Source organism: Podarcis vaucheri (assembly GCF_965113315.1).
Source record: "Podarcis vaucheri genome assembly, chromosome: 4".
In the NCBI taxonomy this organism is placed as follows: Eukaryota; Metazoa; Chordata; class Lepidosauria; order Squamata; family Lacertidae; genus Podarcis; species Podarcis vaucheri.
In genome coordinates this window covers 67,387,337-67,401,018 of record NC_138762.1, presented here as the reverse complement: position 1 = coordinate 67,401,018, position 13,682 = coordinate 67,387,337, and the positions used below count along the sequence as shown (strand labels likewise).

At 40.3% G+C, this 13,682-nt stretch overlaps 2 protein-coding genes across 16 annotated transcripts in view; both read right to left on the bottom strand.

Moving 5' to 3' along the window:
* Positions 1-5,019, bottom strand: part of BCLAF3 (BCLAF1 and THRAP3 family member 3) — a 32,615-nt gene extending 27,596 nt beyond the window's left edge. For 3 of the 6 annotated variants that reach the window (XM_082220589.1, XM_082220587.1, XM_082220592.1), the window contains exon 1: positions 4,708-4,934. The gene's annotated coding sequence lies outside the window, so the exon portion shown is untranslated. The other 3 variants (XM_082220590.1, XM_082220588.1, XM_082220591.1) reach the window with 2 other exon arrangements.
* A 2,625-nt stretch (positions 5,020-7,644) lies between these two features.
* Positions 7,645-13,682, bottom strand: part of MAP7D2 (MAP7 domain containing 2) — a 50,825-nt gene continuing 44,787 nt past the window's right edge. For 9 of the 10 annotated variants that reach the window (XM_082220576.1, XM_082220578.1, XM_082220580.1 and 6 more), the window contains 5 exons: positions 13,504-13,557; positions 12,195-12,273; positions 10,971-11,157; positions 10,113-10,388; positions 7,645-9,233 (listed from right to left, as the gene is read on the bottom strand). In XM_082220576.1, the coding sequence (XP_082076702.1) occupies positions 10,139-10,388; positions 10,971-11,157; positions 12,195-12,273; positions 13,504-13,557 (570 nt within the window). In that variant the 3' untranslated portion in view covers positions 7,645-9,233; positions 10,113-10,138. Of the gene's footprint in view, positions 9,234-10,112; positions 10,389-10,557; positions 10,641-10,970; positions 11,158-12,194; positions 12,274-13,503; positions 13,558-13,682 lie in introns of those variants that run through there. The other variant, XR_014219142.1, reaches the window with a different exon arrangement.

The following is a 13,682-nucleotide window of genomic DNA, read 5'->3' as shown; positions in this document are numbered from 1 at the left end:
TTTCCTCACGTTATGCTTAATTCCTTTTTGTTTCTAATATTTACTGAAGATACAGTGGTACCTTAGTACTCAAATGGCTTGGCTCCTGAACAAATCAGCTCTCGAACGCCGCAAACCCAGAAGTAAGTGTTCCAGTTTGCAAATGTTTTTTGGAAGCCAAACGTCCGACACGGCTTCCGCTTGCGTGCAGAAAGCTCCTGCAGTCACCTGGAAGCCGCACCTTGGTTTTTGAATGGTTTCGAGAGTCGAACAGACTCCTGGAATGGATTAAGTTCGAGAACCAAGGTACCAGTGTAGTCCTATCTCACAATACTTAAAATGTTTACATTGTGTACTTACTATGGTATTCGCGCAGTAGGTGCTAGAAAGCAGAGCATGGACATAATATTGTACAACTTGAGATGTTCTCTTCAACATACAACACTTTAACTACTCCTTTAACTACTTTGCATTATGCATGTTTGAGCACATATCAGCTTTGAAAAAGAAGTCTGTAAGTTACCAGTCCTTGTGTTGACACACACTCTTATTAGTCATTTGTAGAACATCTGAGGTTTGAAAGAAAAATAATAATCAGCTCTTCCAGTTTAGCAAAGGTTCATTATATAGTGGCCTGGAGGTGATACTTGCCATAGGAAGCCAGGCAACAAGCTATATATCTCACACAAATTTGCCTGCCTACCTAAGGTCTTCAAAGAAAGTTTACATAATGTAGTTCCTCCCTCCATCATTTTTATAGAAAGAACAGTGCCTGAAACAAGATATTTATCCAAGAGTTTAAAGTTCTTTCTTATAAAACTTGCTGCCACAACAAGCACAGTTCAATTTTGCCACAAGATTTGTATTAGATGGTTTTGAATGATTTTTTCCACAGCCCTGCCCTAGGGCAGTGGAAACCAGGATGTCAGTCTAAACAGACTACTACATCTGGAGAATGCATTTAGCTTTGAAAAACAATCTGGTAGAAAGTGAAAATTGTCTTGTGACCATACTTCTATGACTGAAATTTAATATTTATTCATTTCAAAATATCTGCACTCAATTTAAGTATTTAAATTGATAATTTAATGATGACAATAAATTCACAGCGGAGACCCTAAGACAGCTGATGACACCTTGTACATCTCCTCCTGGCAACTCTGCAGCCAAGCTGGTGCCCGTGCCAAACATATTGCTCTGCTTTCCTTTAGACCACTTCAGCAAGGCTGAGAAGGAGGTATTGTCTTCTGGGTGAGCCAGGACCTCCATACACCCTGCCCAGACATGCACCCCGGGGCGGTTTTTTCAGTGCTGCTAACGCAGTGCTTTGACTTCACCCTGGAGCCGGAATCACTCTTGAGATGGATGCCAGCAGCAAGCTGACAAATCAACTATAAAGAAACTTCAAAAAAAGAACACAACAGCATATGCTTATGCCAAACAAACTGATGCCAATTCTATTAGAGGTGACAAAAAAAATCAAAGTCACAAATTGATTAGTTTTTTCACTGCTATGGATGCTTTGAAAATCATATTCCAAATGCCAATCTCACAATCAAACACATTTAACTACCTTCAGACAAAACCTTGTTTTCAAGCAATTCATTTTGCTTAAGTGTCCTTGCATGCTTGCAGAAAGAGCAAAATGGAAATTCATGAAATTTCAGAGTTATGCCTTCCTCTTGTCTTTCAGCAAATATAATTGTGTGGTGCAAAGATTTGTGGGAACCATGACTAGAGGTTTTAGATTATACTCCTATGTATTAGAAAAACTCTGTTTCTTTGCAAACCAGTATTTTTCAACATGAACACTTTTGTTTAGGCAATATATATTATATCACCAAATTGGAAATTTGATTTAAATCTATTGGATTTAAATCAATGTTTGTCACACTCCAAGAGTACATCTACTGAAATAAACAGATTACAAGTCAATCAATTTCAATGGGTCTATTCAAAGTATGATTAATGTGGTTTCCAACCAAACACAGCTCCATCTACTCTGAAGCAAAGAGAATCCAAAAGAAGAGTGACACTAGTCACCTAAGCTTATGGAAAAAGCAGGTGCGTACAATGTATGTAGAGGTGAAAGAAAAATAGCAATTTATTCTATAACCCAAACTGTTAAAATAGAAACTTTCAAAACTGTATTGCCCAAGAACAACTGACAATCAGTTCCATTTTATAATTTTGGGGCATATAAATAAAAACCTAGGGAAGTAAGAGCAGATGTGCACAATCACCCTAAGGCAACTGAACAAAAATGAATTTGTAATTATACACTTAGTGTAAGAAGGAGATGTACTATATTATTTATAACTAACTGAATTCATATAAGACTCTGCTGAGCAAGTCTAAGATCTGAAGAAAATTAACTTGCCAAAGGTTCACAGCCCTACAGACAAGCTAAAAAGCATAGCACTTTGCTGAGCGATACCCAACAATTCCAGGCACTGTCAACCACTCCTCTCTTCACCCCATGAAAAATCACAACGCTCAACGAACCCAATGAAATGGAAAGCAAAACTTCAGACATTTATGAAAGAGTTATTTAAGAGTTCTCTCATGTGCAAATACAAAGATAAGAGCAACCCGCTGGATCTGACCAAAGGTCTGTCTAGTCCAGTATCCTGTTCTCACAGTGGGCAATCAGATGTGTCTGGGTACTCCACAAGCAAGGCAACAACCCACACCCATAGTTGCTACCTAGGTAAGAGATAAGAAAAGGGGTAATGAAAACAGTTCCCACTTGTTATCTTCTCAACATATGTTTCTGTCTACAGTGGTGCCCCGCAAGATGAATGCCTCGCAATACAAAAAACTCGCTAGACGAAAGTTTTTTCCGTTCGCGATTTGCCTCGCAAGACGAATTTCCCCTATGGGCTTGCTTCGCAAGACGAAAACGTCTCGCGACTTTTTTTCTTTGACTAAAAACAAAGACATGTTTTGTTTATAAAGTTAATTTATTTTCCCTTAAATTTTTGAACTGCTCTTTACAGTATGTGTGACTTTAAAGAGCAGTTAATAAACTGTTGTTGTACCAAATTTGGCTTTGTTTGGACTTTTTTTGACCATAGGAACGCATTAATTGATTTTCAATGCATTCCTATGGGATTTCGTGCTTCGCAAGACGAAAAATTCGCTAGACGACAAAAATTGCGGAACGAATTAATTTCGTCTTGTGGGGCACCACTGTATCTTTATCACTTCTCCCAAGTACCAGTTTATCTGAAGCATCAATAGGAGATGGCTATTGCCTTCATGTCTGTTTGCAGGCTTCTCAGACACATCTGGTTGGCTACTATTGTAACTCTGCTTCAGGTTTCTGGTATCCAAAGCGGCATTCTGGCAGATGGAAAAAGAGAGAGTTCGATATACAAATACAAACTTACATATCTCACCATATTGTAGTTAAACAGGTTTCTCCTTTGAAAGTTGCACCACAAATGCAGGAAAGCAGGTAGACACTCAAACATCTGATTTCCTCTGTAACAGTCCAAGCTGGTTCCTTGCTTTTGTACCAACCTATATATTTCAGATCACTCAGGTGCTCATATTACATTTTTAGAAACCAGCCAATATTTTTTTTAGAAACCAGGTGACCAGCTGTTATTTTTACAGCCCTAACCTAACAGATATTAATCCCTCTTTTTGTGCTCCAAGTCATGGTGGTTAAAGATTCTTACATGTTGACATGCGAATTTATTTTATTAACATTTGTATACTACTGCCCTTCATCAAATGATCTCAAGGCAGTTCACTGAATAAAAATGCAAGATAAAAGCACAAAATACATAATAAAAACAACAAACCAAACCAATAACATCTCCCCACATTTAAAAGACTGGGGTATGTTAGTCAGCCAAAGGCCTTGTTGAAGAGGAATGCTTTTGCTTGGCACCTAAAGATGTATAATGAAAGTGCCAGCCAAACCTCCCTTGGGAGAGCATTCCACAAATGGGGAGCCAGTGCAGAAAAGGCCCTGTTGTCACCCTATGGACCGCTTGTGGAGGAGGCACTCAAAGAAGAGATTACCGGTAACTCCATTACAACGATTTTGAGCATAGTGCTACAGAATGGCAATGATTCTGATTTAATGTGTTATTAAGAATACAGTTTTCCTTACAATTTCTCACACTATTGCCAAACTATCACCCTCACAATTTGGACATCTAGGTAAGTTTTTTTTTTTTTTTTTTTTTTGGGGGGGGGAGGTTAAACCCGAGGCTAATTTACTCTAATCAGCCTTTTATCTTATGCCACAGCAAATAACTAAAACCCTATAAAAAACACCCTGAATCCACCGAATGACCGATATCGTGGCTCTCTACACTTTAAAAAACCGTTCGCGGTAGGTAAGCACGGACCAAGGAAAGGATGACGACCAGGGAGGGGGCAGCACCCCAACCCACCCCCAAAGACGAAACCGAAGTATCTCTTGTGTGTGACAGTATAATAACTGCGGGTAGTTTTTAAGCGTGGTAGAGAAGGCGGGATGTCGCTTCTCGAGACAGGGCGGCTCAACGGGGCGGGGGGGAATTCGGCTCCAGACGCAGAAAAGGTGGAGGGGAAGGTGCAGCTCACTTTCCCTCAGCAGAATCCCCTGGGGGGACGGGCACCCCCCCCCGCGCCCGCCCGCCCTCGACCTTCCCACCTCAGCCCTGGGGGGGGGGGAGTCTCGGCCGCGGCAGGCCCGGGAAGGAGGGGGCGGTGTCCCGAGACACTTGCCTCACCACACTTGCCTCTTCCAGGTCGCGGCGTCTCTCAGCCTCCTCGCCCGCCCGCCCGCTCGCTCGCCCAGCCACTGCAGCTGCCGCTTCTCCGACAGGACCTGCCTCCGCCCTCCTTCCTTCTCGGAGCGCCCACCTCGAGGCTTCGCCCAGGCCCCGCGGCGGGAGGAGGAGGAGGAGAGAGCGAGAAACAGAGAGGAGGAAGCGCCCTTCTCCACCGGCCAGGCCTACCTACCTCGCCCACCCCGGCCCAGGCGTAAGGGCCGGGCCAAGTGCCCCGGAAGTAAAGGGGCGGGGAAGGAGCGAATGCCGACGCTTCCCTGGCGACCCTCGCGGGGCGCGGAAGAATCCCTGGCTGCTGCTGCTCCTTTGCCCTGCCGTGCGCGCCTCCTCCTTCCCCGCTTCGTTAAAATAAAAGAGACGCAGCCGTACATTCTGGCATTCTTCACACACACACATACACGAAGCAGTGCATTTCTTTCTTCCCTTAGCATTGTTTCTTCTGACTGCCTTTTGGGTGTGGGACTCAGGACAGCCTTTGTAATTTTTATTTTTTTTAATGCCTCGAAATTGTATTTACCCGGAAAGGCGGCCTAGAAATACTTGACGGTAAAACAGACATAAACATAAAAGGGCGTTAAACTCCACATGGCGTACTACTGAGGCTGACTGTAGGTTAATTGCAGGTGTGTGGAGGTAGGCCGTTTTCCCCCAAACCTGGGTCTTTCCCCCCTCAGCTGTTTTTGGACTACAGCTCCCATCATCCCTAGCTAGCAGGAACAGTGCCCAGGGATGATGGGAATTGTAATCCAAAAAACAGCTGGAGACCCAAATTGGGGAAACGCTGCCTGGTTACTCTGAGGAGAGAAAATGCGCTTTTTATACATGCCGGAAAGGTACTCCAGTCACATAGCCCAAGGCAGGCTTGGCGTTCAGATTCTGCTCCACAGCTGAGCCTTGTTTAGCAGGAATCTCCCATTCTCATCCTTGCTTAATTTAGGAAGCAAAAATAAAGTACTCTTTCACAGCTGTATCGATAAGGAGACTTGGAGAACTAAAAATGTTCTGAGACATTTCCCTTTAGCAACATCAAAAGGGTACTGAGTTACTATGGATTTCAGAACTTTCACTGTATCTTTTTAAAGATACATGCATACTTCCTATACTTGCATGGGAATGAATCCCACAAAACTCAATAGGACTTTTATCCAAAAAACATTGAACTGTAATTTCAATTAGTTTCCCTAAAATTGTTCACATGGGAATAATAAATCTCACTTTCCCTAATGTACAAATGGGACTGCAAAATCATTGTATTATCTATAACCTATACATCCAATAGCTAGCATGTGGGCTAGGAACCACAAATTCACAAGTGTTCAACTACTTAGGAATTGGAACAAGTCATAAGATAGATACAGGAAAAGTATAGTAGTTAAGCTTGGAAAATATCTGGGCAGTGCAAAGGTATTGCATAGGAACACAGAAAGCCGCCTTATACCGAGTCTACGTGGAGGTGCTGGGAATTGAAAATAGGACGTTCTACATACCGAACAAGTGCTCTAAGGTTTCACCTACACAAGATAATGCAATTTATGTCCACAATGCTGTTCCAAATTTAGTTTTTCTCTTTCCTTTAATAGGCTAATCTCTGAGCTAATTCTCATGTACTGTATTTACTTCTCCTGTTCACATCCTTTTGGATTTGTATGTTTAGATTTTTTTGTGGCTAAATAACTTCAAAATATTACATGTGTCATTCAACTCATATACACAGTTGGCACAACATCCTAAATTATGAGACCCAGGGAGCAAACACAGCAAAGACTTGTGGCACCTTAAAGATTAGCAAATTAGATGTGGCATAAGTCTTCACAGGCTGGAGCCCACTTCAATACATGTAGTAAGTGTGGTAGTTATATATCCTCTGAATGCAAAATGGAAGGCGTATTAAGGAATGCAGTTAATGCGTTAAATCCACTAGTGAGGAAGGAGCTGACTTACTCCTGAGATGCACCTTGTTGAATCTCATGACTTACTTACCAGTGTTGGTTTGGGGTCAGTTGTTATCAGAAAAGGGTGGATCGCTGCAGAACTGTGGAGTTACCTAAATCACTTTGAGAATAACTTGTCTGAGAAGACTTGGGAGAATTGGCAGACTTCAGGACTCCAAAATCTAAGCTGTTGCACAACTGTGTGCATCAGAACTCATACCTATTGATAGCTTTATCCTTCATTAATGTGTCTGTAGAGTAAGTAATGGAACCCTGCCTGGAACCCTGGAAAGCTACTACCAGTTAGTGTGTAGACAATACGGACTGAAATAAAGGGGCCAATACTATGGTCTGACTGAGTATAATGTTGCTTCAGAAGGTCATATCCAAGGTTGTTGTGCAAGATCAGAACCACCACATGCACCCTGTTGTGTCTCTATAAAACTTTTTTAAGGGAGCAAAAAGTTATCCAATAATGAAACTGTCTGAACAATAGAGTATTTTTTATAAAAATGCATGAATCACAGCAGGCCTTATCTTAGGATTCCTCCTTGTGTGTAAAAGTTTGAGAAATACCTTTCTAAAAAATGATGTCTGCTGCCACAAGCAATTTTTGTAACTTTCTGAATTAAAAATATTTTGTGCTTTTAAAAATCTGCTGTAGACTCGGACAATGTAGTCTATTTAAGAATCAATTGTGCTTGCATTTGGCTTTCATATGTTAAGTTGCTTTTGATTTATAGAAGCTATCAATTTTTCTTGTAGCAAACCTTGAGTTCTTGGTATTTCAGGTAAAAGGGTTTTATGTCAAACCTTTTCCCTTGAATCTTTGGAGAAACTGTTTATTAAGTGTTTCAACACCTGAATACAAATACATTTTACCTGCAGAAAATGCTGTGTCATTAATCTGTCATAACTAAATACATCAACCACCACCACAATATGATTAAGTTCTTTATTGTTTATGAGGAAAACTGCAGAATTAACTTGGAAGAACACCATACCATGCTACCACATACTGCACAGTCACCAAGGAAGTATTTTTTTGCTGAATGACATCAACATAAATATTGTAAGCATTTGGGTATATTATCACATAGCTTCAATAACTAATTTCTCAATACGTGCCCATTTTTAGAGTCACGAGAACAAAGCTACATTACATTTCAACACCCCCAACATATAAAAGTTTCCCATTTCTTTAGCTCCAACAGAAATGTCTTTTTTGTTGTTGTAAAGAACGGGACAGAGTTGTCCTCTAGGCAGCATAGAATACAGCATAAAAGGTAAGAAGAGTTCACCAAAAGTTGAAATTCCTTGTGCACAATCCAGGCTAAACTAAACACTCTTAAGGTTGATCGATTTCAAATTCAAGAGAAATTTAAGTGCTTGACTTGCCCTTTGGAACAGACGGATCTCAAAATGCTTAACTAGGCTGAATTATGCCCTTCATACAGAACATCTATGCATTCTCAACAAGAGCTTTCTTCATATACAATTGCAGAGTGAGAGAGGCTGATAAGACTATAGTGTTGCAGGAATACAACTTTCAGCACTTGTGGTTATGTACCTTATAATATCTTGTTGCCCGTGTATATATACTGTTTGCTGTTGATTATATGAAGCTGAGTTGTTGGATATTAGAGAATCCCATGAATGAAAACCACCTGGTATTGATAACAGACACTGAATCTTGAACATTAACATATCATCATCCTGGACCCCATGATACAGTTACTTCTACAATAATATAATACATGTAATGATAAAACTTTCCCCCACAGACAGTTAAAATTAAATACAGTGTGATACTTTTGCTAATTTCATTCTAGCACTATATTATTAGTGGTAGCTCCAATTCAGTGCCAACTCAGTTACTGACAGATCAAAAAGTACTACAAATAAAATTATGTGCCATATTTTAATGAGTGGTAATTCAAATGTTCCACTGTCTGCAAGAAAATCTATTGGATTCCAGCAGTTGCATATTTTTTCCAAGCCTTCTCAGTTATTGATTTGCAATAAGACACCTATAATAAATGGCATTTAAAAAATGACTTTTTCCCAAGGGGAAAAAACACAAACAAACTGAAAGGCAAACACAGGAACAGCCATTTCATTTTAATGTGCATTTTTACGTACACACACACACACACACAATCCTGATAGCTCAATGACAAAATTAAAAGAATGGTTTTAAAATAAATTTTACTGACTCACTTGGGAGCCCACTGATAATATATTTATTTATATATATATATGTATATGTTTAATAACCATGTTTTCTTAGCAGCTAAAAGCTCAATTATAAAAAAGCTCCCACAAATATTCCCTGAAACCACTCAAACTGAAGTTTCCACTCCTGACCAAAATGACTACTTGCTCATCAATGCACATGGGAAGACAGTAAATTCAGTGCAGAGGAACATGATATCCAATGTTGAGGACTGCAGCAGCTTCTTAAAATGATGAGCTCTTGTTTGACCAACAGCAGCGTTGGAAGTGTCTATATTCTCCCAAATAACGCCATCTGTCAATCAGAAAAACAGACTGAGTGAGTTTACGTAAATCCAATGTTTTATTTGCAGATTATTATGTTAAATTGTTCAGATTTCCAAATTATTATACTGCATTTAATTGTTCTGATCTTCACTGTCAACCTCTCAAGGCTTAAATGCATAACATTGTGCCAATCTTCAAGAAAGGAGACCCCTCAGACCCTCATAATTATAGACCCGTGAGCATGAGTATAATTTGGAGGCCACATCCAGAAGGCTATCTACTAAACAAAATTCAGGAATGGGACAGTAAACAATCTATCATCCAATGCCCAACAGCTCTGAGCACATTAGATGGTTTTAAACACACACACACACACACACAGAGAGAGAGAGGAGAGAGAGAGAGAGAGAGAAGCCCACTGCCCTCTTCCAAAGTACTGTTCACATGTTCAGTGAACCCATGAATGAGGCTGTCCTGTCTAGCAACACTCCTGACATCTCCCTCTGGCCACAGCCCATGATACCAATGTGTTCGGCCGAACAAATACCGGTAAAAGGGACACTGTGCATATAGAGAAGGGTTTCCCAAACTTTGGTCTCCAGCTGTTTTTGGACTACAGTTCCCAACATCCCTGATTGCTGGTCCTGATAGCTAGGGATGGTGGGAGTTGTAGTCCAAAAACAGCTGGACAGCCAAGTTTGGGAAACCCTGATATAGAGGGACAGGCCAATATTATCTAATTCAGCCCTGCTCCCCACTTACATGCTCACTAAAAGCACAAACAATACTTCTGAAGAGGGCTCATGAGTCCTGGTTTTCTTTTCAGTTGTGTGGCAGTCAGAAGGCAACACAAACATTGCCTGCAACAGGTAGCTAAACAATTATACTTATTACAAGAATATAGTACCTTATTGCTAAGTAGTAGTGTGTTTGTCAACACAAGGTGTTGAGAGTTGTTTCCTGTCCTGGACTATTAAATCCGTCAATCAAGTTTTTATTACAATCATCTATGCTGACACTTTCACTTGATAATTTTGGGTAAGTGGCCTGGCCAGTAAAATCTAGTAGATCTTGAAGAGCCTTCCCATTATTTGAGCCATTTTGGTCCAAAGAAACACCAGGCATAATTTCATTCAATGGTGAAAACTCAGGAATAGATATAAGCTCTTCTTTTGAAGCAGGACTGTTGAAAAAAAGAGAGTGAAAACCAGGTTACTAACATGTATGTTGCATGAAATTCATGACAATGCAAATCACCTCAGATGATAAAAGAGTGATTTCAGCTCATCTATTTTACAGAAGATAGATAATGAATGGCAAATAACTCAAGGTTGCAACCCTAGACAACTTACCTTGAAGAAAGCACTATTTGACACAGTAGGAATTGCTTCTGAGTAAACATGCATAGGATCAGGCTGCAGAATGCATTTTGCTTCTTTGTACACCATAGTTAAGAGCATCAAATATTGGTTCACAGATGCCCGTGGAAGGGAAGGAATGACAAAAAAATTGGAAGAAACATAGAACACAGCATGTTTCATTAAAGGATAAATGAAACGTTCAAATTATTAGGGCCAGGATACAAATTACTTTAGGGATTTATTTGTGCAAATTCAGCAAGATTTAAAATAATAGTATTTTTTTGAGAAGCATATCCCTGAACCATATCATACAAAAACACAAATCTAAAGCAGCAGCAGGCACATGTAACAAATTGTGTGGTTCTTTGGATCCTGACTAAGATTATTTTAAAATGGTTATGTACCTCACATCCATAGACTGAACTTCATCTGTTGAATCATCAATGCTATTTGATTTCCCATCCATTGGGTTCAGCTGAATAAGGCCCATAAGTGGCTTAAGTCCATTAGAAAATACATCATGAGGGAAAGAGTCAGACACAGCACATCCCAGGCCTTTATCATCTTTGCAGCTTGTTAGTCCATTCATTTCTATGAAAAGGATGTCATGAGGAAATGTGGTTGTAAAAGCAACAAGATAAGAAGTCATTGGTGAAAGCGAGCCACATATTTATTCCTACCCTTAATGCAGGATTTGTTCTCTAGGGAATGCAATTAAAAATTACTGCCTGAAAGATGAAAATATGCAAGCTTGAAGTTTCACATGGGAAGCCTGAGATGTTGCATTCAGTATGTGAGAGCTCTGAAGGTTCTCCACCAATAGGCAGGGGAAAAGAGGAAATCACATTTAGTAAAGGTGGCAGCCAGCTGCTCTCCTCATTATTGGATTATAGACAACTAAGATACTCAGAGTAAACCCACTGAAATCAATGGAATTAAGTCCAATAATTCCAATGGGTCTACTCCAGGTACAACTTTGCTGGCTATCTGCCATGTCTAGTAGCTTATTTTCCCATTCCCCCCCCCCTTTCAACGGGGGAACTTGTAGAAAAATAGTCACTAAGAATAAAAGGGGGGGAATCAATGGTTGGAAAAGGATAGAGAGCAGTTGTGTGTTATTTTTATCCCCTGTATTGTCTTTTTGGGGTGTGCATGTGATAAAGCGGAGCCATACCAGAGTGAAGGCATTCTCTTCTATTCCACCCCACGTCAGTTTCAGTCTATTGGTTAGCTTTTCTAGTAAGGCTGTCTCCCATACCACTTGATACCAGTGTTCCATGTTTATTCCTGACAAGTCCCTCCAGTGTCTGGGTATGATGTTTCTGGCTACTGAGAGTGGGTGGGTTATGAGCTCTTTACAGTGTGAGTGGCATGCCCACTCAAGCTAACTTATGAGGTTTAATATTAAGAAGAAGTAAAACAATGTAAATAGCAAAACTAGCAAACACACATGAGAAGCAGGCCAAAATGACTATATGTCTGCCAGAATAATACTATGGGCAGGCCAAACGCTTGCACTTTCAGGAAGTATTGCCAAAAATAGGAACAATCTAGCACGTTTCACTGAAGCATAGATTTTGGAAGGCAATCAATACATAATTTAATACCAATACAGTGTTGTCTTTTACCTGCTTGATTGATAGCAGGTGGCTTTGGCTGTTTGTCCAGATTTAAAGATGATGGCACATCCAGCTGAATATCTTCCTTCTGTATCAAACATGTAAAATTCACTAACTGCAGATCTTTCCAGAGGCGCAGCTGAACATTTATATCTTACCAGCTATACTTTGCTCAAAATGTTTTATATATACCCCCACAAAGCTTGTAACAGTCTTAATCTCTTATTGTAGCATTCTCTATAAACATAAAGGAAGCAGACATAGGGAAAACAATGGCTGCAGAAGGAGATGGGTGAGAACTTCCAGCAAGATCCTTATATCATGTCTGTATTATCTGCTTCAGGGTGGGAAAGGTAAGCAGTCTCTAAGCCCTTGTACCAACACTAGTTCCCTGGGAACCTTAGATCTTTACTATGGGCACTGCAGGTTGGTATCTATGCAGATCAGAGATGCCCTGCCCACGGGCCAGATTCTCTGACAATTTTTTAAATTTTTTTTTAAGCAAAGCTCAGTCAAGGTGCTCTGTGGGAAAGGAGGAGGTGACAAGGGTTTAAAATAGCTACAGGCCCTGTTTTCTCTCTCTTATGTCGCTAGGACTAATAACTGCAGAAGCAGCAGCCATTTGATCCAGGTAGTTCCTCCCTTCACCAATCAGGCTTGCGAGGATAACAAGCAAAATGTACACCAGCCAGCTCTTCAGTTATTTGTACAGTAGTACTAATTGCTTTGGTCTTTGACCATTACTCTTGAAGAGCCTATCATTTAACCAAGTATGTAGAATAAAGTAGGAGCAGTAAGTGATTAAGAGTCAAACTACATGTTACGTCCAGTTATGTGTCTCTTCCTACCCTGTTCTGTCTGTGTTACTGAAAAGTAGCCAGAAGTGGCTGCAGCTGAGAAAAAGCAGAATGGGAGGGAGGAGGGGACAGCTCAAATACTTCTGTTCCTGCTGTTTACCCTCCCAAAATGCCCTCTCTAAGTTGCTTTCCTCCATGTAGCAGCGGAGGTAAATGCTGCATGAACTGTGTACTTTGGAACTAAGATAGAAGGCACAATACACTTGTTTTCATCTCTCCCCCTTAGAGGCATTAAGAAAGGTAGTATTTGCCATTATGTTGCCCCATGTTTGCACATATTTAATTTCTTCTGCTGTTTATATGAGAGAGAAACAATTGTGACCCTTCTAAGAGGGCCCAAAGTGGCCAATTATATTACAAATTAAGATTAATCTTCAGATTTCTGGGGCAATGGCATTTATTGTGTGTTGAACTACATAATTCTACACTTCCAAGGAAAGGAAGGAAATTCTGTTCCACACCTTGATTTCTGGTGTTTCGCTTTTTCTTGTCCTTTTCATTATTTCATCTATTCTCTGAAAAGAAAAAGGAAATGATTATGTTGTTTATTATCCTTTGCCTTCCAAAACTGAAAGTGCTAAGCTAACTGAGATTGCATCAATATACAGTGGTACCCCGCAAGACGAACGCCTCGCAAGAC